Source organism: Labeo rohita, chromosome 16 (assembly GCF_022985175.1).
Source record: "Labeo rohita strain BAU-BD-2019 chromosome 16, IGBB_LRoh.1.0, whole genome shotgun sequence".
Taxonomy (NCBI): domain Eukaryota; kingdom Metazoa; phylum Chordata; class Actinopteri; order Cypriniformes; family Cyprinidae; genus Labeo; species Labeo rohita.
Genome location: NC_066884.1, coordinates 30,322,924 through 30,348,720, shown reverse-complemented (window position 1 = coordinate 30,348,720; position 25,797 = coordinate 30,322,924). Strand labels below are relative to the sequence as shown.

The window sequence follows — 25,797 nt, the reverse complement described above, 5'->3', positions numbered from 1 at the left end:
AAAAAATGCAGAAAAATTATATCTGCATAGTAACACACGTGCACCACAATTATTCAAAATTTAAAAATTTAATTCTATTCTTTCCAGAGTAAAATTGTTTAAGTTGGCTTTTATATCTTTATGAGCTAATGCAACAGCAATAGTGTTAATATAGTCACTGATCTTCTTATATATAAACCGTTTATAATCAACTAGTTCACAACACTTAGAATGAAAAAGTGAACAAATATATTTCATATTTTCCTTAGTAAAATTATATTTTTTTAGTTGTCTGTTTATATTATTTGTTTGTTGTTGTATGAAACTCTCAAACTCATGTAATGAACATGGATTACTAGGAAATATCATTTTTATCTCAATTCCTACACATGGATTAATTTTCTTAATTTTTTTTATTATATCTCTTTTGATATGTTTTTGCTCTTTATCTCCCAGAACATATTTATATTTTGATTTAGGATATTGTTTTTTAACTTTATTTATTAATCTCTCAATATAAATAGAATCTTTATCATTATTACTCATTGGTAGTTTTACCATTTTTTGTATTGTTTCTGCTATACTTCCCGTTGCACCATAAATGTCCTGGAAAGTAATAATAACATCTATATTATATTTATCATACATTTCTTTAGAGAAATTAGCTAGTTGAGTCATACAAGGACACAAATTGCCTTTTATGCCAAAACAGGGACTATATTTTGTAAATATATAAATAGTTTTTATATTTTTCTTTTTCTTCATAAGCTTAATTTTTTGTTTTAAATGATGTATGCATTGATATTCACTGTGATGTTTAACATAATATTTTCTAATCTGACCAACAGTTTGTGGTATAAAAGGTCCTTTTAATATAAATGTTTTATATTCTATTACTGCAAATGCAAACTGACTGTTAAAATCAACCTTTTCATTGATTTTAAAGTGCTTTATAAAATATGATATTTTAGAAGACATGCTTTGATTAATAGGAAAAAGCTTATTTTTAAGAAAAATATTAAAATTAAAATAATAAGGAAAATTTAAATTCATTCGATTAACTACTTTTAGTAAATAAAACATCCTGCAACTCAAATCAATAAAATCTATAGTGTCTTCTCCATTTTCTTTTATCCACCCCTCATCCAGCTTCTCTCCATCCTGCGAAAACTCCTTCATCCTGAAAAAAAAAAAAAGAGTGAAATCACATGAATAAACAAATTATTGTAGATTATATTAATAATTTCACACAGTTGATAACCGTATATATAGACAAAGAGAGTCTTGGATATAGCATTAAGCATTAAGTTTTTCATCTTTTATAATTAACAGATTAATCTAACATTTTGCTGTTATTTCTGTTATTTACGTGTAGTTTTCTTTGCTTTTTTTAAAATTAGATAATAAATAAAAAGAAAAGCAAATAGAGTAGAAAAAGAATAGAGCAAGCTAGTGTTAGTGTTAGGATTTGGATTTTTTTTTGGCCAGCTGTGTTTCTCTTTTTTTTTTGTGTTTGTGTCTGTGCTTGTGTGTTTGTGAATTGGTGTGGCCTGGGGCATGAATACGCACTCCTCTCTGTGGCTGATTGCTGAATGCGAAGCACCTGTTGCCAATCAACTCATCTGCCTCCAGTATTTAAACCCTGGGTCTTCAGTCATTCTCTGCCAGATCGTTCAGTTTGCCTATGTGGTACTACGCTAAGGCCAGTCTTTAGACCAGTTTTTGTGTTATGTGTTTTGTTGGAGTTCTAATTTTATTTCTCCTGTGTTTTAGACCTAACTCCACTTGCATTCATCCTGCCATCTGCCTGCCACGCCCGACAAACAATCTACTCTCTCAGCTCTACCAACGCATCTTTGGCCTGTTTTGTTTCCAGTTCACTTCAGCCATTAATCTTCAACAGCAAATGGGATATGGATTGTGTTGCTTGACTTCTGGCAATAAATTAATTTTATTTGCATCATTTTTAGTCTGTGTTCTGCTTTTGGGTCCAAAATTGTGTTTGGTTACAACAGAACGATCTGGCCAAATTATGGACCCAGCAGAAACAGATCCAGTTCACAAAGCTCTCTCTGGTCAAGGTGCACTCCTGGGACAGCATGATCTTCAGCTTCGGAATCTAACAGAGAGTAACCAAGTTATGGCAGCTCAGATTTCTCATATGAGTAGTAAACTAAATGAAATCTCTTCTCTGCTTGCTCAGTGGTCTACCAGTGCTCAGTCCAATCAACCCGCTTCTGCAGCCCCACCAGTACCATCTCGTCAGACTGCTCATCCTTCACGTGAGGTTCATGTTCCTGATCCTGAACCATATTCTGGTGACTTGGGAAAGTGTAAGTCCTTTTTGCTTCAGTGTTCTTTAGTGTTTGGCCAGCGGCCACTGACATATTCTACGGATGAAGCTAAGATCTCTTATATTATGGGACTGTTGCGAGGAAATGCGTTAGCATGGGCCACGGCTGTTTGGGACAGTCAAAGTGCTCAATTTAATTTTTCCTCTTTCACTGCTGAATTAAAGAAGATTTTCGACCATCCAGTTCATGGAAAGGAAGCGGCCAAGCGTCTGCTATCTCTTCGTCAGGGTTCCAGAAGTGTGGCTGAGTATTCTGTGGAGTTTCGGATTATCGCTGCAGAGTCTGGATGGAATGATGTATCTCTTCAGGAGCTGTTTCTAAATGGACTCAGTGATCGGATTAAAGATGAATTGGCTGTTAAAGACAGATGTGACTCACTAGATTCTCTTGTTTCTCTCTCCATAACTTTAGATAACCGCCTCAGAGAATGTCGCAGAGAAAAGGTTAGTAATGCTAACTCCTCAACCTTTCCTCGTTCCACTACCTGGTCTCTGGCTAAGGATGTAACTGAATTACCATCTAGTACCCATGCTTCTGCAAACCCTACACCAGGAGATGAACCCATGCAGTTGGGTAGGGCTCATCTTACACCAGCTGAACGCCTTCGGAGATTAAAGGCGGGTGAATGCATTTATTGTGGTAACCTGGGCCATTTCCTTGCCACTTGTCCTCTTCGGCCAAAAGAAAGGGCTCGCCAGTAAATGAGGGGTTACTGGTGAGCCAAACTACCTCTTCCTCTGTGTCTCCTCATCGTCTGCAATTACAAGCAAGTTTGTGTATTAATCAGAAGTGTCTTCCTTTGTTAGCTCTCGTGGATTCTGGGGCCGATGACAGTTTTCTTGATGCAAAATTTGCTTCCCAGGCTGGAATTCTCACCGTGCCATTGGACTCGCCCATCTCAGTTAATGCATTAGATGGAAAATTCCTGGCACAGATCACTCATCGTACAGTTCCCCTACTTCTAGTTCTCTCTGGTAATCATCGTGAGTACATTCAGCTAAACATTATTTCCTCTCCAATTTCTCCTCTGGTTTTAGGACACACATGGTTGAGACTTCACAATCCAAATATTGACTGGTCTTCAGGAAAGGTGGTGAATTGGAGTTTACCCTGCCATTCCTCCTGCCTGCAATCTGCCCTTCCACCAGTTGAGGACATTCTACCTGTTTCCATCTCAGAACCTCCTGATCTGTCTATTATTCCTTCTGAATACCATGACCTTGGTGCTGTTTTCAGTAAGGATCAGGCCCTTACCCTGCCACCCCACCGTCCATATGACTGCTCAATAGATCTGCTTCCTGGAGCTCCTCTGCCTACTAGTAGACTGTACAACCTTTCTCGACCTGAAAGGGAGGCTATGGAAAAATATATCCATGATTCCCTAGCTGCTGGTTTAATTAGGTCCTCCTCCTCTCCCCTTGGGGCTGGATTTTTTTTTTGTGGCAAAGAAAGATCACACGCTACGCCCCTGTATTGATTTCCGTGGTCTCAATAACATAACCATTAAGAACAAATATCCCTTACCTCTTATTAACTCAGCATTTGATCTCCTTCATGGAGCCACTGTGTTTACTAAACTGGACTTGCGGAATGCTTACCATCTGGTCAGAATAAAAGAAGGGGATGAATGGAAGACTGCCTTTAACACACCACTTGGACATTTTGAATATCTGGTGATGCCCTTTGGACTTACAAATGCTCCAGCAGTGTTTCAAGCGTTGGTCAATGATGTCCTCAGAGACTTTCTTAATCGCTTCATATTTGTATATCTGGATGACATTCTAATCTTCTCCCACACCCTCTCTGAACACATCAGCCATGTTCGTCTAGTTCTGCAAAGGCTTCTCGAAAACAAACTGTTTGTAAAAGCGGAGAAGTGTGAATTTCATGTCAGTTCTGTCAACTTTTTGGGATATGTGATTGAGGGCGGGCAGGTGAAGACGGACCCAGAGAAGATCCAGGCAGTGATTGAATGGCCAAAACCTATCACTCTTAAACAGCTGCAACGATTTTTGGGCTTTGCCAATTTTTATCGCCGTTTTATAAGGGATTACAGTCGTGTGGCAGCTCCTCTCACTAGCCTCACTTCTTCTTCTACACCTTTTAAGTGGACTCAGGAGGCTGATCGGGCCTTTGTCAAATTGAAAGAATTGTTCACCTCAGCTCCTGTGCTTATTCAGCCAGATCCCTCCCGGCAGTTCATAGTGGAAGTGGATGCTTCGGACTCTGGTGTAGGAGCTATTTTGTCCCAGCGTTCGGTCACGGATCAGAAACTTCACCCTTGTGCTTTTTTTTTCTCGTCGCTTGAGCACTGCTGAACGTAATTATGATGTGGGGAACCGGGAATTATTGGCAGTGAAGTTAGCCTTGGAACATTGGAGACATTGGCTTGAGGGAAGTGAACAACCATTTTTGGTATGGACTGACCATTAAAAACTTGGCCTACATACAAACTGCTAAGCGTCTAAATCCTAGACAGGCACGTTGGGCCCTATTTTTCAGTCGCTTTAATTTTTCCCTCACTTATCGCCCTGGCTCAAAGAATGTTAAACCAGATGCACTTTCACGACAGTTTGTGCCTGAAGAGGAACCATCGAGTCCTGAAACCATTCTCCCTTTTTCCTGTGTGGTTGCCGCTATCACTTGGGAAATTGTACGTTCCAAGGTTCTCCAGTGGGCCCATGCTTCCCGGTTTGCCTGTCATCCTGGTTCCTGTCGCACTCTAGACCTCCTTAAACGACATTTCTGGTGGGCTACTATGGACAAAGATACTCGAGAATTTGTCAATGGCTGTTCTGTGTGTGCACGTGGGAAAACTTCACATCTTCCCCCGGCTGGTTTGCTTCGACCGTTACCTATTCCCAGTCGCCCCTGGTCACACATTGCTCTAGATTTTATTACTGGACTGCCTACCTCACAAGGCAACAACACCATACTTACTATTGTGGACCGTTTTTCTAAAGCAGCGCATTTTGTGGCTCTCCCTAAATTGCCCACAGCTCGTGAGACCGCTGACCTTCTTGTCCAGCATGTTTTTCGTCTTCATGGCATTCCTCTGGATATTGTCTCAGACCGTGGGCCCCAATTTACATCTCAAGTTTGGAAAGCCTTTTGCCATGCGCTTGGTGCCACTGTAAGTTTGTCTTCGGGCTTTCATCCTCAGTCTAATGGGCAAGCAGAGCGGGTTAACCAGGAGTTGGAAGCAGCATTACGGTGTGTGGCTATGAATAATCCCTCGTCTTGGAGTTCCCACCTCACTTGGATTGAATATGCTCATAATTCCCTGTCCAGCTCAGCTACTGGTATGTCTCCATTTGAGTGTTCTTTGGGATATTTGCCTCCTTTGTTTCCAGTACAGGAAAATGATATTGCTGTTCCATCAGTTCAAGTCCATATCCGTCGCTGCAGTAAGATATGGAGGGAAGCCCGGTCTGCCCTGCTTCGTTCATCTGATCGGAATCGCCACCTTGCTGACCGTCATCGAATTCCTGCACCCATATACCAACCAGGTCAGAAAGTTTGGCTTTCTTCTAAAGACATTCCTTTAAAGACAGATTCTAAAAAACTTTCTCCTCGTTATCTTGGCCCTTTTGAAATTGAGAGAGTTATTAACCCCTCTGTTGTCAGACTCAAACTGCCTAAAGCTATGAAAATTCATCCCTCATTTCATGTCTCTCAGTTAAAACCAGTTAAGGTCAGTCCACTTTGCCCTCCAACCAATCCCCCTCCTCCCGCCCGGGTTGTGGATGATAATCCTGTTTACACAGTGAGACGACTGTTGGATGTCCGTCGTCGGGGACGAGGGCTGCAATACCTGGTAGATTGGGAGGGATATGGACCTGAGGAGCGGACTTGGGTGCCCCGCTCCTTCATCTTGGATCCCTCTCTTATTAGGGACTTTCATCAAGCCCACCCCAACAAGCCTGGCAGGTCGCCTGGAGGCTCCCATTGAGAGGGGGGTACTGTTAGGATTTGGATTTTTTTTGGCCAGCTGTGTTTCTCTTTTTTTTTTGTGTTTGTGTCTGTGCTTGTGTGTTTGTGAATTGGTGTGGCCTGGGGCATGAATACACACTCCTCTCTGTGGCTGATTGCTGAATGCGAAGCACCTGTTGCCAATCAACTCATCTGCCTCCAGTATTTAAACCCTGGGTCTTCAGTCATTCTCTGCCAGATCGTTCAGTTTGCCTATGTGGTACTACGCTAAGGCCAGTCTTTAGACCAGTTTTTGTGTTGTGTTTTGTTGGAGTTCTAATTTTATTTCTCCTGTGTTTTAGACCTAACTCCACTTGCATTCATCCTGCCATCTGCCTGCCACGCCCGACAAACAATCTACTCTCTCAGCTCTACCAACGCATCTTTGGCCTGTTTTGTTTCCAGTTCACTTCAGCCATTAATCTTCAACAGCAAATGGGATATGGATTGTGTTGCTTGACTTCTGGCAATAAATTAATTTTATTTGCATCATTTTTAGTCTGTGTTCTGCTTTTGGGTCCAAAATTGTGTTTGGTTACAACAGTTAGATTTTTTTTTTTTTTTTTTTTTTTTTTTGTTAATTGAATAATAAATAAAAAGAAAACAAATATATAGAATACAAAAAGATTAGAATAGATAGTGTTAGTGTTTTGTTTGTTTGTTTTTTAAGAAAACAAGCAGTTAGTAAATTAATACCATTAGAACAGAATTAGAATAGAGAGTGCTAGAATTAGAGGGTCAAATAAAGATGTCTTTTTAGCTGATTCTTGAGGATGGCTAAGGACTCAGCTGCTCAGATTGAGTTGGGCAGGTCATTCCACCAGGAGGGGACATTTAATGTGAACGTCTGTAAAAGTGATTTTGTGCCTCTTTGGGATGAACAATAAAGTGAAGTTCATTTGCAGAATGTATGCTTCTAGAGGGCACATATAATAAAACAATATAATAAAACACAAATACATGTATGTGTGAGCGCTGTGACAAACTCAAACTCAAGATATCGTGTTGGTGTTACATTGGTCATATCCATGTGTGTAGTTTGGTGTGTATGGCTAATTAGTTTTTGTGTAAAGTTACTATGCAAAAACACCAAAAGTGTTAAAGTAGCTTTTAAATTAAGTGTTTGCTTTTGCAATGTTTTGCATGTTGCATGCATGTTTTGTGGTTTTCTGTGTAGAATTTAGAGAAAAGAAGCCATAGATTCAAAAACTGTGTAAGCAATTTTAAAAATAAAAAATAAATCAACGTTTTTGCGTGAAGTGCAACGGTGCTGGACATTGTAGTCTTGACATAAAATACAGATGAGGTCAAAAGTTTACATCCCCCTTTCAGAAGAAACATTAAAATGTTAACTATTTTACCAAAATAAGTGGGATCATTTAAAATGCATGTTATTGTTTATTTAGTGCTGACCTAAATAAGATATTTCACATAAAAGATGTTTATATATAAACCACAAGAGAAAATAATAGTTGAATTTATAAATAAACAATAACATGCATTTTGTATGATCCTTCTTATTTTGGTAAAATAATTAACATTTTAATGATTCTGAAAGGGGGATGTAAACTTTTAACCTCAACTGTATGTACTTGTGTGACCTTATGGACATTTTTGTCTTTTTCAGCTTTGTTTTTTTTTTTGTTTTTTTTTTTTGATCATTTTGTTAATGCCAACTGCATAAAGTTTGGCACAGGTGTGTATTTTTATTTGAAATTTAATATTTCACCCTCATTTTCCATTTTTCCTTGCCCCCTCGGATTAAGTTCGCCCCGTATCGACCCACACCTGCCTCTCTGACTATTCTAGTGTCTTGCTCCATATATGCCTGTTTGCTGTTGTCCTGACCCTGCCTGTTCGACCATGTCTTTGTCTCGTCTTGTAAATAAAAGCTTGCATTTGGATCCGCTTGCCTTTTGTCTCCCTCTCCACATTACAGAATACTCTGTCACACAAGGATCTAGCATCTTCACCCACGGACACAGTACGGGTATGGACACAACCCGGATTCAGTCTAAAACAAGGACCACGTACACTAGAACAGCACATCCGTGAATTCCTGGCCATTTTTAACCATTCAGATCTCCCGGACTTTATTATTATAGAAATTTTCTGTGATGGTATAAATCAGCCATTAAGGGTGAGGTTGAGACACGAGGGTCCGCGTTCATCTCTAGCTGCTTTCTTGGACTATGCTTTGCTCACTGCGGGCTCATCGTTTACCATGGATGTCACGGATGAGGAACGCGACATCCCGGTAATGCCAGCCGCGCAATCAGCTCCCATAATGGTGGCTACAGTGGAGCCTGTTCGCAAGATGGCGGCCGCGCCGGAGCACACTCATGCAATGACGGCGACGGCAGTGCCCGTTCACAAAATGGCGGCTGCGGCGGTGCGTGCTCATGTTATGAAGGCGACGACGGAGCCCGTTCACAAAATGGCGGCGAAAACAGAGCTCTGTTACGTCACAGCTGCTACCCCTGAGCCAAGCAAAGCTAAAGCTGTGTTTCCAGAGTCAAGTGAAGTTGCAGCTGCATTTCCCGAGTCAAGCCAAGTTGCAGCTGCGTTTCCTGACTCAAGCCAAGTTACAGCTGCTGTTCCAGAGTCAAGTCAAGCTACAGCTGTGTTTCCCGAGTCAAGTCAAGTTGCAGCTGTGTTTCCTGACTCAAGCCAAGTTACAGCTGTTGTTCCAGTGTCAAGTCAAGCTACAGCTGTTGTTCCAAAGTCAAGTCAAGCTACAGCTGTTGTTCCAGAGTCAAGTCAAGCTACAGCTGTTGTTCCAGAGTCAAGTCAAGCTACAGCTGTTGTTCCAGAGTCAAGTCAAGCTTCCGAGTCAGGTCAAGATACAGTTGCTGTTCCAGAGTCAAGTCAAGCTACAGGTGTTGTTCCAGAGTCAAGTCAAGCTACGGCTGTTGTTCCAGAATCAAGTCAAGCTACAGCTGTTGTTCCAGAGTCAAGTCAAGATACGGCTGTTGTTCCAGTGTCAAGTCAAGTTACGGCTGTCGTTCCTGAGTCAAGCAAAGTTACAGCTGTCGTTCCCGAGTCAAGCAGAGTCACAGCAGTTGTTCCTGAGTCAAGCAAAGTCACAGCAGTCGTTCCTGAGTCAAGCAGAGTCTCAGCTGTCATTCCTGAGTCAAGCAAAGTCAAAGCTGTCGTTCCTGAACCAGGTCTAGTCACAGTTGATCTTCACGAACCAAGTCAAGTCATCGCTGGTCTTCACGAGCCAAGTCAAGTCACTGCTGATCTTCACAAGCTAAGTCAAATCACTGCTGATCCCCATGAGTCAGGTCAAGTTACTACTGATCTTCACAAGTCAGGTCAAGCCACAGCCGGTCTCTATGAGCCAAGTCAAGTCTCAGTTGATCTCCACAAACAAAGTCACGTTCCAGCTGGTCGTCCTGAGTCAAGTCACGTCCCGTCGGACCGCCCAGAGTCAAGTCATGTCTCGTCTGACACCCCAAGGTCACGGCCTGTCATGATGGCCAGCGTGCTGGACCCACCACTAGTGTCAGTGCGGGCTACAAACATCCCAATGGCATCAGCTCCTCCTAATCAAACCATTAAAGAGGTCCTGCCACCTGCTGCAGCTCTTCCCTTAATGGCGGTTGCCATTTGGTGTGTGTGGGCTGCACACTGTGCTCCTGAGGTCACGTCTGTTCACAAGAATGCCCCTGAGGACTCGTCTGTTCACAAGAATGCCCCTGAGGACTCGTCTGTTCACAAGTCTGCCCCAGAGGTCTCGTCTGATCACAAGTCTGCTCCAAAGGCCTCGTCCAACCACGAGTCAGCTCCAGAGGCCTCAAGCTGTGCCAATGCCTCCAGAGGTGTCAGCATTAGCTGTAGAACCTCCTAAGGAGGCGGCGTTCTTCCATGAACTCACTGCCGAGTCCTTCCACGAGTTCGCGCCAGTGCCCCTGGAGGTGGCAGCTCTGGCTGCAGGACCTCCGAAAGGGGCAGCCTTTCCCTTTGGACTTTCTGCCCATCCTGTCACGGCCATAAGGGCCACCTATGAACTCTCTGCTTCTCTCCTTGTTCTGCTCCACCCTGGAGGGCTCCTGAGCCTCCTGCTCTGCCCTGGAGGGCTCCTGCACCTCCTGCTCCACCCTGGAGGGTTCTGCGCCTCCTGCTCCTCCCTGGAGAGCTTCTGTGCCTCCTGCTCTACCTCCTGCTCCGCCCTGGAGGTCTCCTGCGCCTCCTGCTCCACCCTGGAGGGCTACTGCGCCTCCTGCTCTGCCTCCTGCTCCGCCCTGGTGGGCTCCAGCTCCGCCTGCCCTGCTGGTCCTGCCTCAGTCGCCTGGTCCTCCACAAGGACCTGGTCCTCCAACTCTCACCCTGTCTCGCCCCCGCCCCACCGCTCCCCTAGACTGTTGGTGCGTTGGAGCATCTGGAAGCCGCTTTTTGGGGAGGGCTCTGTCATGAATCTGGTCGGTGACCTTCGGTCCGCTCACCACCAGATGTTGCTCTCGTCTTGTCATATCACATAGACTGTTACACTACACCCCGGACTACATATCCCGTCACCCATCGCGCTGATTGAGTCAGCATCTGTGGCCAATCAGGCGTGCTATATAAGCCCTGGACCTTCCCCCTGTGAGTCACAGAGTATTGTGGTTCCCTATCTGTCGTACACTCCGAGTTGTGTTGAGTTAGTGTACGACACTAGGGGTCACTCTTGAGAGCCCAAACACCTCTGACAGTTTTGAGAAAGGCCAATGAAAATTGGGTGTGCAGATTTGCATAGCTGGCCACGCCGCGGACATCCGGGTATAATAGGGCAGCGTGTGCATCTGCTCACTCGTTCTGTTCTTCGGAGCCGAATGCAGCGTCTCTGCGTGAGATGCAGCAACATTCACCTCTCTCGTCGTTGGATCTGCAGCACAGACAGCGGTCTCTCCCTCTCTAGCACAGCCTGTGTTGTGAGAGTCCCCTGGGTGCGTCGACGGCGATCTTGAAGAGCAATCTTCCTTCTAAAAGGGTGATTTCTCTGATAGAGCTGGCACGGTAGGATTGTGTGTTGGTTAACATATCTTTCCCTCCGTGTCATCCTGGTTGCGGCTTACCTTCCCAAACGATCGACACGACCGTTGTGTTCAGTGTTGAGTTATGCTCACGCTGATGCAGCGCTTGTTGTTGACTTATGTTTTGCTTGCGAGAGCTCGATCATGGACGTGCTTGCTCGTCAGCCACGTGCTTTACGTGAAGCCGCGGCTCACTCCGACTGCTTCCCACTCCGGTCCTTCTACTTTCGGGTACGAGGCCGTTGCGATGTGCATCGGTAAAGAGCATTAGGAAGCAGGGAAGGCTCTGCCGGGTGAAAACCCCGCAAACCTCTCGCTCCTCGCGTCCCTCGATCCAAACAATCAACACGACCGTTGTATTCAGTGTTGAGATTCTCACGCCGATGCAACGCTTGTTGTTGATTCATGTTTTGCCGGCGAAAACATGACCTGGGCGCATGAGCCGTATGCTTACGTTCCCGCCTGCTACCCGCTCCGGTCCTTCTACTTCCGGGTACGAGGCCATTGCGATGTGCGTTGGTGACGAGCATTACAAAGCAAGGAAGGTTTTGCCAGGTGAAAACCCCGCAAACCCCTCGCTTCGTGCGTCCCTCGATTGAGTTTCCGGACAAGTTTGTTAGTCTGTCTCAGTACAGCTGACTTTCTTATTCAGAACTCCTAATTGGGCGGAAATGGTTAGCGCCAGCATCGCTAAGGAAGGGCGTGAACTATTTGAAAGCAGAAACTTCACCTGAGCAAGCCTCTACGGGGGACTGATTCTCAGTTTGAGGTGGATGCTAAAAAATGGCGGCCGTGCCTGAAATGGGCAGCCAAGAAGGGGCTGGTTAATAGACATCTGGGTAACGACCTGTACGCTCGTTTTCAGTGTCTGTTTCCCGGAAGTGCACGAGAAGTCGGTGAAATCGCGGAAAGCCCATTTAAAAAAATGGTCAGAACGTGTTAAACCAACTTCTCCTCCTTCACCACTCTCGATGGGGGTCCAGCGAGGGGGTTTCAGAGGTTCCCCCAGGCGGAGGGGACGATTGCAGTGTACTCCCTGCTAATCACCGCCGCTTGTGGGATTCCTTCCAGAACTCCCGTTCAGGGCCTGTAAGTTCTTCCGGGCAAGGCTTACATGGCTTCTGGACAGGCTGCATCCGCCTTACATACCACGGCCATCCTCTGGGCGTTCAGGCCATGGCGTTGCGAGCTCAGTACGAGGGTGGTTCCAACCTAGAGCTGTGAGTCGTGGCGCACGCTCTAGGAAGGGCGATGTCTACTTGTTGGTCCAGGAATGCCACCTGTGGCTGCACCTGTCAGAAATGCGAGAAATTTGAAGTCCGCTTCTTACCCCCCATTTCCCAGGTTGGTCCTTCTGGCAACACCGTGATAGAATTTGCAGCGAAAGTCCTTCACGGTAGGAGCAGACAGAGCCGCGGGTCAGGGCTCTGGCCCTCTACCCCCGACTACTCCTGTCTGTTCGTCGCCACGGACGGTCCCCTATAGAACTCCTGAGGCCCCGCGACAGCCGGGCCTCCGTCCTGACCGCCCAGCAGTCAGAGATCTTGTGGGAAGGTGGCAACACAAGCTTGTCGCTAGGCTTGCTAGAACCCTCGTTAGGCTTCTAGTTCTTCTCGGGGATGAGAGATGGATTCGGTACAAACTCTGCATAATGGCAAAGACACACCGCGCTCTTGGGGCTTCATCTCCAAACACGGTGTTCTCTGCCTTATTCAGCCACGACATTCCCATTCCAGGTACGTCGGGTATAGTTCCCTGAGACCTGACCTAACCCTAACCCTTCTCAGAACTACCTGACTTGGCTATGCAACTCAGGTTGCAAGGCATCCGCTAAGGTCTACGGCATTCTCTTATAAATCGACTCAGGGCAAGAATGCTATGGTCCCTTCAGTGGAGATCGCAGCCCCCCTGGGAAGGGTGCAATAGATCCTATTCCCTCAGCCAAAATGAAGGAAAGGGTTTGCCGACCCCTACTTCATTGTACCAAGATGGGTGGTTGACTCATACCAATCTTAAAACAGAGGTTTTTGAATCGGGCCCTTTCTCAAGCTCCCGTTCAAACATTAGCCCTTGAACACACATTCCTTGTGTGTCAGGGCTTAAGATTGGTTGATGGCATTGGACCTGAGCGACACGTACTATCATGTCTTGATCCTCCAAGACTCTGTCTTCGAGATCAGGCTCATCAGTACAAGGTTCCCCCTGCGGCCTATCCCTGCCGCCCTGCGCCTTTTACGAAGGTAGCGGGGGCTGCCCTTGCCCCCCTCAGGGAAGTGGGCATCCGCATTCTCAATTATCTTGACGACTGGCTATTCCTAGCTCACTCGTGGGATATGGGTTGCGTACACAGGGACATGGTTCTCAACCATTGGCCCAGTTGGGACCTCGGGTCAACTGGGAAAAGAGCAAACTCTCCCCGGCACAGAGGATCTCTTTTCTCGGCGTAGAGCTGGACTCGGTTAGTATGTCTGCGCGTCTCTTCCCAGAGCGTGCACAGTCAGTTCTGAGGTGTGTGGCAACACTCCGATGCGGTCAGCGGTCCCCCTAAAACAGGTTCAGAGGCTCCTAGGGCACATGGCATCCTCAGCCGCAGTCACGCCGTTGGGTTTGATGCACATGAGACCGCTGCAGCACTGGCTTCATACTCGAGTCCCCAGGTGGGCGTGGCATCAGGGCACATCCCGTGTGAACATCACACCATCGTGTTGCCAGACACTCAGCCCTTGGACAGACATTGTGTTCCTATGGTCAGGTGTCCCCTTGGAACAAGTGTCCAGACGCATCGTTGTCACCACAGATGCTTCCAAGATAGACTGGGGTGCCACCTGCGACGGGCAGGCAGCTTCTGGGGTCTGGACAGGCCCCCGACTGTTCTGGCACATAAATTGTCTGGAGTTGTTGGCAGTGCTTCTAGCTCTGAGGAGGTTCCGGCCTAGGATTCGGGGCAAGCATGTGTTGGTCAGGTCCGACAACACTGCGACTGTGGCCTACATCAACCACCAGGGCGATGTACGCTCCTTTCGCATGTCACAACTAGCCCGCCATCTCCTGCTCTGGAGTCAACACAGACTCAAGTCTCTACGTACCACTCACATTCCGGGCGGAACCAATCGTATAGCCGATTCCCTGTCATGACAGGTTTTGCTCGGAGGCGAGTGGAGGTTCCACCCCCAGTCGGTCCAACTGATTGGGATCGATTCGGCCAGGCAGAGATGGTTCTCTTTGCCTCACCGGAATCCACCCACTGCCAGTTGTGGCATGGTCTGACCGAGGTCCCCCTCGGGTTAGACGCACTAGCACACAGTTGGCCGAGGGGCTGGCTCAAGTATGCGTTTCCTCCAGTGAGCCTCATCGCACAAACTTTGTGCAAAGTCAGGGAGGACAGGGAACAGATTCTCTTGGTGGCCCCCTTCTGGCCCAACAGAACCTGGTTCTCAGACCTGGTGCTCCTGGCATCAGCCCCTCCCTGGCGCATTCCTCTGAGGGAGGACCTCCTTTCTCAAGGGAAGGGTACATTCTGGCACCCGCGCCCCAATCTTTGGAACCTCCACCTATGGTCCCTGTACGCGACCAGGGGGACTTCAGAGACCTTTTTCTTCAGTGGTAAACACACTTCTACAGGCAAGAGCCCCCTGACGGCTGTATGACTTAAAGTGGCGCATCTTGAGAACTGGTGTTCTTCCCACGGGAGGGACCCATGGAGCTGTGGTATCGAATCAGTGTTATCCTTTCTCCAAAAGGGCCTGGACAGGCACCTATCTGCATCTACACTCAGGGTTCATGTCGCAGCCATATCAGCTAACCATGACCTGGTGGGCGGCAGATCGGTGGGGAAACACGATTCGGTATCAGGTTTCTGAGAGGAGCTCTGAACCCTCCTCGGCCGCTCCATCTATCCCCTCTTGGGATCTTGCTGTGGTTCTCCAAGGTCTACAACAAGATCCAATTGAGCCCCTTCAGTCAGTCGAACTCGATGCTCTCTCCTTAAAGACGGCTCTTTTTGACTGCGCTCACTTCCATCAAGAGTGGGAGACCTCCTGGCCCTCTCCGTGAACAGTTCGTGCCTGGAATTCGGACCAGCGGATTCTCACGTTGTCTTGAGACCCCGGCCTGGATACGTGCCCAAGGTCCCCACCACTCCCTTCAGAGATCAGGTGATGACCTTGCAAGCTATTCCTCTCAGGAGGATGACCCCAACCTGACCTATGTTATGCCCAGTCCGTGCCCTGCGCATCTACATGGAACAAACTCAGCCCTTGAGATGTTCGGAACAGCTCTTGTCTGTTATGGAGGACAGCAGAAGGGGAAAGTTGTCTCCAAGCAGAGGATCTCCCACTGGCTGGTAAACGTGATCTGGATGGCCTACCGGGCCAGAGGCCTACCCTGCCCTCTGGAGGTAAGAGTCCATTCGACTAGGGGCGTTGCTGCCTCGGCAGCCCTTGCAAATGGGGCCTCATTAACAGACATCTGTAGAGCTGCAGGTTGGGCTACACCTAACACATTTGCCAGATTTTATAATTTGCGCCTGGAGCCAGTGTCACCTAGAGTTTTGAACACAAATTCTTGACTCTGCACACTGGCTGGTGTAGAGCTTGCCTAAAGCGCTTCCCCCCCCCTAACGGTGATTACGCTTTGAGTCTCAGTAGGTTTCCTGAACGCGAACCCTGGGCACCATTCCATCATTGGCACTCCTGATGTAGCAGAGTTTGGCGGAGGAACTCGTTACGAAATCTCAACGCAAGGTATGGTTACTTCTCTAACTCTTGGTTGGATTTGTACCCCATATGTAGTGGCTCCTCATGTAGTGGCCCCATGTGTGTATTTTCCACCTATAACTCCTGTGGTGCGGTGTTTTCCCCTGAAGACAGGTTTGTCTCTAGGGCCTGAGTCAGGTTGTCTCCCTGGGTGTAAGACCCACCTCAGGTCTCATATTTAATGATGTCACTTTATACCCCCCCCTTTTGGGCAGGTTGTGAACTCCGTAGTGCCTTTCCTTCGGGAAACCGGCACTTCCCCAACGTTCTCAAGACACTCAGCCGCTCCACTGAGGAAGGCCCGGCTGCGGGACACTGCTGTAACAGGTCAGTCTTGGACATTGGATGGTCACGACGAGGTGAGCTGCACTTACGTTAACACGTTGCCCTGTTACACTTGCGCTTATCACTCGTGACGCGGCCAGACATGTGGCGTGTTTTTACGGGGACCCCTAGTGTCGTACACTAACTCGACACAACTCGGAGTGTACGACAGATAGGGAACGTCTCGGTTACGTATGGTAACCCTCGTTCCCTGATGGAGGGAACGGAGATGTTGTGTCTCCCATGCCATATCTCTGGTCCGCCTCTGAGTGAGCTGAGACACTCGGCTCCTCAGATCAGAACGAGTGAGCAGATGCACACGCTGCCCTATTATACCCGGATGTCCGGGGCGTGGCCAGCTATGCAAATCTGCACACCCAATTTTCATTGGCCTTTCTCAAAACTGTCAGAGGTGTTTGGGCTCTCAAGAGCGACCCCTAGTGTCGTACACTAACTCGACACAACGTCTCCGTTCCCTCCATCAGGGAACGAGGGTTACCATACGTAACCGAGACGTTTATAGTGTAGTTATTTCTGTGGCATTTTCATTGTAGTTTCCTAGGCTCCTGAGTTTCCCTAGTTCCTGAGTTCCCTAGTTCCCTAGTTCCCAAGATCCTAGTTCCCTGTGTTTAGCTTTCTCGCCTGGCCATTTCGTCTCGTCTGTTTCGCCGCCTGCCTTTTGGACTACTCACTCGTTTTACGAATTGTTCCCTCGTTGTTATTCCCTGTTGTCCTGACCCTGCCTGTTCGACCATGTCTTTGTCTCGTCTTGTAAATAAAAGCTTGCATTTGGATCCGGTTGCCTTTCATCTCCCTCTCCACGTTACAGTAGGTTTTTTTGTTTGTTTGTTTGTTTGTTTTTTAAGATTTATATTTAGCGTTTTATGCCTTTATTTAGTATAGTTTTGACAGGAACTGAAGTGGGTGAGAGAGAGGGGGATGGGATTCGAAAAGGTCCATGAGCCGGGACTCGAACTTGGGATCCTTCTTATTTTGGTAAAATAATTAACATTTTAATGATTCTGAAAGGGGGATGTAAACTATTGATCTCAACTGTATTTACTTGTGTGACCTTATGGACATTTTTGTCTTTTTAGCTTCCGGCTTTGCTACTGTTCGGACGCTTTTGCTTACTGCTCTGCGCTTTGCTCCTTGTTTATATACTTTTCTCAGACTTTTCTAAGATTTTAACCTCAGCAGATCAGCACAGTGCTTAAACAACACATTTTTGGCACAAACACTAAATTAAAAACTTTTCGTAACTGGAATAATACTACGAAAAAGGAGACTCTTTGCCTCCCACTGTCAGCAGTTTATATTCCGGAGATGGGAAAACACAGCTGCCTACTTTCAACAGACGAGAAAGAAAATGCCTCTTCAGCCTCTTCTGGAATCTACTTGCTGCACAAACTGCCACAGACTTCTACAAAGGATTGTGGTTCTTGAAACAAAGTTACTTGCTGGACTTCCGAAACAGGTGGAACACTCAGCAGACTATTATCACGGACCCCCTCAGCATACAGCCAGTGAGTCCCGTGAACCCAGTGAATCTCAACAGTTTATAAGTGTAGAGGAACAAGCCGAAACTGATCGACACACTAATCGATGGCACAAACAGTGAGCGAGACCCAAAGGCACTTGAGACATCAGATTGTCACGAGTGTCTCGTATTGCTGCGGTAGCATCCTCTACCCCAGATATGGCTATGACAAGGCTCGCAAAAACTGGTATTTTACCACCTCCTATACAGCTTGGGAACAGATTTGAAGCACTAATGAATGTGGGTGAAGAATTCCCAAATGTGACTGAACATGGATCGTATGAGCCAGCAGCTAACATCACTACTAACAGGCACTCAAGGTCGAACAGACAGCGGTATTCAGCTCAGAGTGCAGCCAAGCCCAGGACTCTGATAGTGGGTGACTCCATTATCAAAAATATCAGTAGCAGTACTACAACTACATGCTGCTTTCCTCAAGCAACCGTCTCTGATGTGAACAGGGAACTTCGGAACATACTAATGAAGCACAAGACTGCAAATCGAATCATCATCCATGTGGGGAAGAATGATATTCAGAAAGAGCAGTCAAAACTCCTAAAGAAGGACTTCAGTGAACTCATCGAAACAATTTGAAGACTTGAAGTTCAGCTGTTCATCAGTGGACCACTCCCAGCAAGGGGAACTAACATGTTTTCACGGTTGCTCGGGCTGAATACATGGCTACAAAGAACCTGCAGTCTAAAAGGAGTCAACTTCATTGACAACTTCAATCTTTTCTGGGGCCATAGACAACTGTTTAAACTGGATGGCCTCCACCCAAACAAACTTGGTGCAAGAGTGCTAAAGGACAACATTTATTTTTCACTCCGTCATCCTTCAGTAGAATGTGCCAGTCCACCCAACATGAATGGCACACACACACCTGGACAAAGTATGAGTGACCACATGACTTCAAATCAGCTTCAGAGTCGTCATGTGGTCGACACATCCCACAAGGACACTGACAACGCCACACAGCCACAACAAACACTGCTCATGGACACCATCCCGGCTGAGCCCTGCCCACAGAGCTCATCACAGACAGACTGTGACGTACTACAACAGCTCCAAGACTCAGCGCCGAAGGACGACTTTCTGGTAAACAGCCAGGAAAGCCAGGACAATATATTTCATCCACCGGAAACACCAGAGCCAGAGCCCCACTCACCAGACACCTTATCCCTCTCTCCAGCATCTCCACTTCTAAGCTTCTCACAGAAAATGGAGGAACTTGTATATGCTGGAACCAGACTCTCCCACTCTTTTGCTGCAAGCCCCCAGATATCAACTAAAAAACGGCGGGCACCACAACCACCAAAGCCTGTGGGCCCAGCTCGCCCTCCTCCTCCTTCAAGAGCTCTCCGGCCACTGCCACAACGCCAGAGCCCAAACCCTCCTCCATCTGCTGTAGGTGAACCAAAAACAACTGATAACAACTCTCAGTGATATGTGTCGGGTCCCCGCTACGATAGCATCAAAACACTCAGGAATTTTTACATAACAAGCGGGAACCCAGTGTGCCTGTAGCTTTCTCTATCTCTGTTTTATCACATGATAGAAAGTCAAAGGCCTTCTCAAGCTGTACAGCTGACCCATCTAATCTGCAGTTATCAATTAGGTATCAAACTAAGACTGCTCTAGAGAGTAATGGCATCAAGCTAGCATTTTTAAACATTCGCTCGCTAAAAAATAAATCATTTCTGATCAATGACTTAATAACCACGTACAACCTGGATTTTATGTTTCTAACTGAAACATGGCTTGAAGACAGCTGCAGTGCAACAGTCCTCAATGAAACAGCCCCTCCTAACTTTACTTTCATGAGTGTCTGCAGAGCTGTTAGGAGAGGTGGAGGTGTAGCTGCTCTATTTAAAGATGTCTATCAATGTAAGCAAGTGTCATTTGGTCAGTACTTGTCTTTTGAATATCTAGGGATTGTGCTGAAAGGTGCTCCACGAATTCTATATATCATTATTTACAGGCCTCCAAAATACTCTCCAGCCTTTGTTGAAGAGTTCACAGAACTGTTATCAATGATTTCCTCAAAGTTTGACTGTTTTGCTATTGCAGGGGATTTCAATTTTCACATAGAAAATGCAGAAATCAAAACTACAAAAGAAATAATAACCGTTTTAAACACTTTTGACCTGATAGGCATGTGCATGGACCCACACACAATCGTGGACACACTCTTGATTTACTCATTAGTAAGGGTCTAAACATTTCATCCATTGTCATTAAGGACGTAGCACTATCTGATCACTTCTGTATTTTCTTTAATATATTGATCTCTGCTACCACTGAATCTAGATCAGTCTCTGTCAGAAAGAGATGTATTAACGAAAACACTAGTGTGCTGTTTATGAAGGCTATATCTTCAATGCCAAGCATTTCTGCAGACTCTGTTGATCTTCTCCTGGAGTCCTTTAACTTAAAAGTTAAGAATGTCATTGACATTGCACCAGTGAAAGTCAGTACGACGACTGGCAGACAAAAATCATGTTGGAGAAAATCAACAGCAGTACAGAGTATGAAAAGACAATGCAGAAAAGCTGAGCGGATGTGGCGGAAGATGAAACTTGAAATTCACTATAGCATCTATAAATACAGCCTTCATGCCTTTCAATGTGGAACTAGCAACAGCAAGACAGAAGTTCTTCTCAAACCTTATAAACAGTAACCTAAACAACACTCGCACTCTTTTTGCTACTGTTGAGAGACTAACAAACCCCTCCACCCCCAAGTCAGATTCCCAGTGAAATGCTCTCTGACAGCAAATGCAATGACTTTGCCTCCTTCTTTTCAGAGAAGATCATTAATATCAGAAAGGTGATTAGCACATCCTCAAGTTATGCAGAGGTTAGACAGATACAACCGCAATTTCAAAGAGAAGTCACTTTGTTTTTGAAGCAATTGATAGCAAAACTTTGGAAGAAATAGTACAGCACCTTAAATCCTCAACCTGCAACCTTGACACACTTCCAACATCTTTTTTCAAAAGTGTGTTTAACTGTTTAGAAGCAGATCTCTTAGAAGTGGTGAACACCTCACTTCTTTCTGGGACTTTCCCAAACTCCCTGAAAACTGAAGTTGTTAAGCCCCTTCTGAAAAAGAGTAATCTTGATAACACCATATTGAGCAACTATAGACCAATATCTAATCTTTCTTTTATAGGCAAGATTATTGAAAAGGTAGTTTTCAATCAGTTGAACAACTACTTAAACTCAAATGGAAACCTGGAGAATTTTCAATCTGGTTTTTGACCCCATCACAGCACAGAGACGGCGCTCGTTAAGATAATAAATTATATTTGCCTAAATTCTGATTCTTGCAAAATATCAGTGCTGGTACTACTAGATCCTAGTGCTGCGTTTGACACTGTTGATCATAACATTCTTCTAGAGAGACTGGAAAACTGGGTCGGGCTTTCTGGGATGGCTTTCAATTGGTTCAGGTCATATTTAGAAGGGAGAGGTTATTATGTGAGTATAGGAGAGCATAAGTCTAAGTGGACATCCATGACATGCGGAGTCCCTCAAGGGTCAATTCAGCCTGTATATGCTCCCACTAAGTCAAATAATAAGAACCAAATTGCCTATCACAGCTATGCTGATGATACCCAGATTTACCTAGCCTTATCGCCAAATGACTACAGCCCCATTGATTCCCTCTGCCAATGCATTGATGAAATTAACAGTTGGATGTGCCAGAACTTCCTTCAGTTAAGCAAGGAGAAAACTGAAGTCATTGCATTCGGAAGCAAAGAGGAAGTTCATAAGGTGAATGCATACCTTGACTCTAGGGGTCAAAGAACTAAAAACCAAGTTAGGAATCTTGGTGTGATTCTGGAGTCAGACCTTAGTTTCAGTAGTCATGTCAAAGCAGTAACTTAATTTAGCATACATTGCAAGTATTTATCATCTCAAAAACATTGCAAGAATTAGATGTTTTGTTTCCAGTCAAGACTTGGAGAAACTTGTTCATGCCTTTATCACAACACATTAATAGGCTTTCAATCTGTTGGCAACGCTTCAAAATTAAACATTTAAAAAAATATACCAGATGGTGCCATTTTCTCAGGTTATATAAAGCAAATACTCAATTTTTTCCTGTTTTCTGCTTTTGCTGTATTCTAAAACCAATGGAGCGGCTTCAAATAAATTATCCACCCGCCACCCATCCGCACCTATATTTTTCTCTGATTTAGATAACCACATCCGACCCGCACCCAATCGTCATATTACAATTATTCTAATTCTTAGTTTTTCATATGATGAATGTATGGTTCATTTTGTAACAGCAGACTGGTTCAGCCGATCTGCCCAACGCTGCACACTTGTATAGTTAATCACTCATGCTTTTAAGCCAAATCCAAAAGAAAAGAATTACATTAACTGACATCTGGACGTGACTCTCCGCAATGTCTGATGAAATCAGTTGCGTTTTCTCTGTATTAGAGCCGTTCTGAACTTACTGTTTGAACTCATACTGGATCTTTGGGCTGAAAAGTATACATGAGATCACCAGTTTAAAAAGTTTCTTTTCATTTTTAAGGTATTGTTTTCATTATAATGTACTGATTCAAATTAGTACTAATAACAAAATAATAATTAATGTTTTACCACTCTGCGCACCTCCCCCTGACATGCTCTCACATATGAACATGTAGCATTTCTCAAACGGGTGCGGGCACATCAGGCACAATCATCAAATATACTTCAAAAAAAGCCAGCGCCACGGTCCTGGCCACATCACTGTCTTTACTGGCTGTTTTTACTGAATATTTGCATTTATTCTCATCCGACTGAATTAGCAATGTATGTGGTGGACAGTCATGATTTTGTCTAATGAAAAACTACTGAATGATGCGCATCAGAGGGGATTTAGAAGTGACACCTGCACATACACTGCACTACACCACTGCATATTATTGTACTCAATAGCATTAACACAGGCGTAACTCCCTTCAAACTGGAATGTCACCAATGTCACAAACTATCTGGAATGTCACCGGTTTTGTCACTGCAACTTCTCGAACAGGCAAATAGACACAGACAATGAAATCGTCTGCCTGATGAAAAATGTATTTAAAACAGGTCATATTTTAGAAAATGTAGTTCATATATTAACATCATTATTGATTTATCTCATTCACCCGCGACCCACCCGCAAATAATCAGAATGCATTTTATTACCCGACCCGCGGATTATCCACAGCGCCCGCGGATATAACTGCCATCTGCGCACCACTAGCGTGTTGGTATGGATGTCAGTGTGGTTATGGAATGTGGTTTGCATGTTTGTTCTAGATTTTTTTTTTTTAATTATTCTGAACTGCGAATCACAAATCCCAAAGCTGTGTGCAGCAGTGGAGCTTTGCTGGATCTAATGGGAAAAGTTAGTGCACCCAAACAAAATCTTACTAAATGCTAATTTCTTGAGATATCAACTTCAATTTGGAACACAACTTGTTTAGATTTATGGCTTTGATTGTCTAGCAATTTTTACGGTCAACATGTTTTATAAAATATATGTTTTATTTTAAATTTGCTCATAAATAATTTTCATAAAATCAAACCTCTATAACTTTTTTGGTTCCTTTTTTTCCCCCCAACTTTTTTAACTACAACAATAATCTGCCAAGGGTCTTCTTTAAAAAGTCTTGCTTCAAATTTTTATGACAGTTTTTGGACATGAACACTTTTGTCCTCTATGAACCTATGTGTAACTTTTTAAATTGATGTACAAATGTTAAGTACCCCTATGATTTTAAGTGAATAGTGAACAGAATCTGTGTATATTCGGTATATAAATTGTTTCTTACCGTCCGACCTCATCTTGCTCGCTTTCCATCTATAATAAAAAAGGAGAATCAAAACCAATCATTAGCATGATTTTTAACCTCAGTGTAAACCTCAAACATAGCAAAAAATAAATAAATAAATAAATAAAATAATAATAATAATAATAAAAAAGTAGTGTTGTATTTAAGTATTTAAAAATGAGTAGGAATTCTCAAACCAGTTCCATAAATGCCAGCAGCAAAGTAAATGTAATCTGTGTTTTAGAAAGCCATTTTTTAGAAATGAAATCTGATTCTGGATTAAGGCCTTCTTCTATCTTAATTTAAACCCTTTCAAATGTAAACGTAATATAATTCCATACTAATTCTACACAGATCAGAGTAACTCACCATGGCTGTTCCTGCAGAAATGCCTGGGGCAGGAGCACCCAAGACACTCTGGTGTGAAAAGCCTGTTTGACAGAGAGCTTCTGTATGTCGGGCTACAGTAGAGTTACTGTCAAATGACGGAACCATGGAGTCTTTTTCCACTGTTGTTGGAATAGTGTTGATGCTCCTGCCCCGGGATGATCGCTCTAAAAAAACCTTTTGTCTATTAAAATGCTCAGAGTAAGACTGTAATGTATTATTTAGTTTTGTCATTTAGTTTACTGTTTTTTTTTTGTTTTACTAACTTTTGTACTGTCATTTTATAGTGTGGTTAGGCCACACCCTTTAAAGGTTGTGGCATTTTTTTTTAAAAAAACAGGTCCATCAGGGCTGACAAATGAAACAATGCTGTCTACCTTGACTGGCCAGTAAAACAATACAAAGAGTGACTGACAGCACTTCTGAACACAAATCCAAGAAATGACAAAGACAAACTAAAATGGTTCCAGCCAGGCACAATTATGATCTATGAAGTTAAGCCACCATATTTATATAGCGCTTTTTACATTGCAAATCATGTCAAAGCACCTTTACATTATTGAACAGGGAAATAGTGTGACCAAAAAGTGTGCCATTCTCCACTGACCAAATGAAACCAGTAGTTTAATTCTAGCCTGCAATAAGTTGTTAATTATAAAATCGCAATGGTGCAGAGGCAATGAGTCTGATCATGTTAGTTAAAATCTGAGGATTATAAATACAGGACGATTCATGGTTATCCATTTTAACACAGCAGCATCGTGGAAATGTAACATTTGGAAACCAGGTAATCTGAACTGGATACCAATTTCTCACTAAAATCCTGAGAAAAACATTAAATAATTACATACACTGCCCTCCAAAAGTTTGGAAACGCCCTAGGGTTTTGGACAATATTGGCATGAATCCTTCTTAATTTGTGATAATTTTGCACTGATAAGGGACAACAGAAACTATGAAAACATATTTTATTACATAAACAGTTTATACATAGAAAAACGTCTTGGTTACATATGGTAACCCTCGTTCCCTGATGTATAACACTGGGGATCGCTCTTGGGAGCCCAAACACCTCTGACAACTTTGAGAAAAGGCCAATGAAATTGGGTGTGCAGAATTTGTATAGCTGGCCATGCCCCCGGCATCCGGGTATAAATAGGCCAGCATGGCATCTGCACACTTGTTCTGATCTAAGGACATGAAAGCGTCTCAACCCACTCAGAGGAAATCCAAAGTTGTGAGGGACACAACGTCTCCGTTCCCTCCATCAGGGAACAAGTGTTACCATACGTAACCGAGACGTTCCCTATCTGTTGTTCACTTCAACGTTGTGTCGAGTGTACGACACTAAGGGTCCCTATCCAACACGCCACAACAGCTGGACTGCATCACAAGTGAACGGGGGTGCAGATATCAACAAGCCAACATGTGGAGTAAATGCACCTCACCACTTCGTGACCTTCCAATGCCCAAGAATTTGACCTGCTCTCTTACTGGAGAGCAGCCGTAAGGCAGAGGTCCTGCAGCCGGAACCTTTCCTTGTAGTAAAAATTAGAAAAACAGCTAAGAATCTTGGCAAGAACTTTGGAACGGTGGCTGTTCCTCCCGAGGGAGGGAAGTCACCACGGAGATCACATCCTACCCG

General features: G+C 44.7%; 2 protein-coding genes across 4 annotated transcripts in view; both read right to left on the bottom strand.

Annotated features, from left to right (window-relative positions):
* On the bottom strand, window positions 1–24,376 carry LOC127179118 (uncharacterized). The gene is made up of 3 exons (XM_051132416.1): window positions 24,135–24,376; window positions 23,766–23,794; window positions 1–1,159 (listed from the first exon to the last, which is right to left on the bottom strand). The coding sequence occupies exons 1-3, from the start codon at window positions 24,258–24,260 to the stop codon at window positions 61–63; spliced, it is 1,254 nt and encodes a 417-aa protein (XP_050988373.1). The 5' UTR covers window positions 24,261–24,376; the 3' UTR covers window positions 1–60.
* ca14 (carbonic anhydrase XIV) overlaps window positions 1–25,797 on the bottom strand; it is a 95,171-nt gene that overhangs the window by 23,663 nt on the left and 45,711 nt on the right. The window lies entirely within an intron of this gene.

Coding starts and splice junctions, on each gene's coding strand:
- LOC127179118 (XM_051132416.1), bottom strand. CDS start 24,260: ATGGTTCCGTCATTTGACAGTAACTCTACTGTAGCCCGACATACAGAA. Junction 23,795..24,134: donor TTTCTGCAGGAACAGCCATG/GTGAGTTACTCT, acceptor TTTTTATTATAG/ATGGAAAGCGAGCAAGATGA. Junction 1,160..23,765: donor GAGCAAGATGAGGTCGGACG/GTAAGAAACAAT, acceptor TTTTTTTTTCAG/GATGAAGGAGTTTTCGCAGG.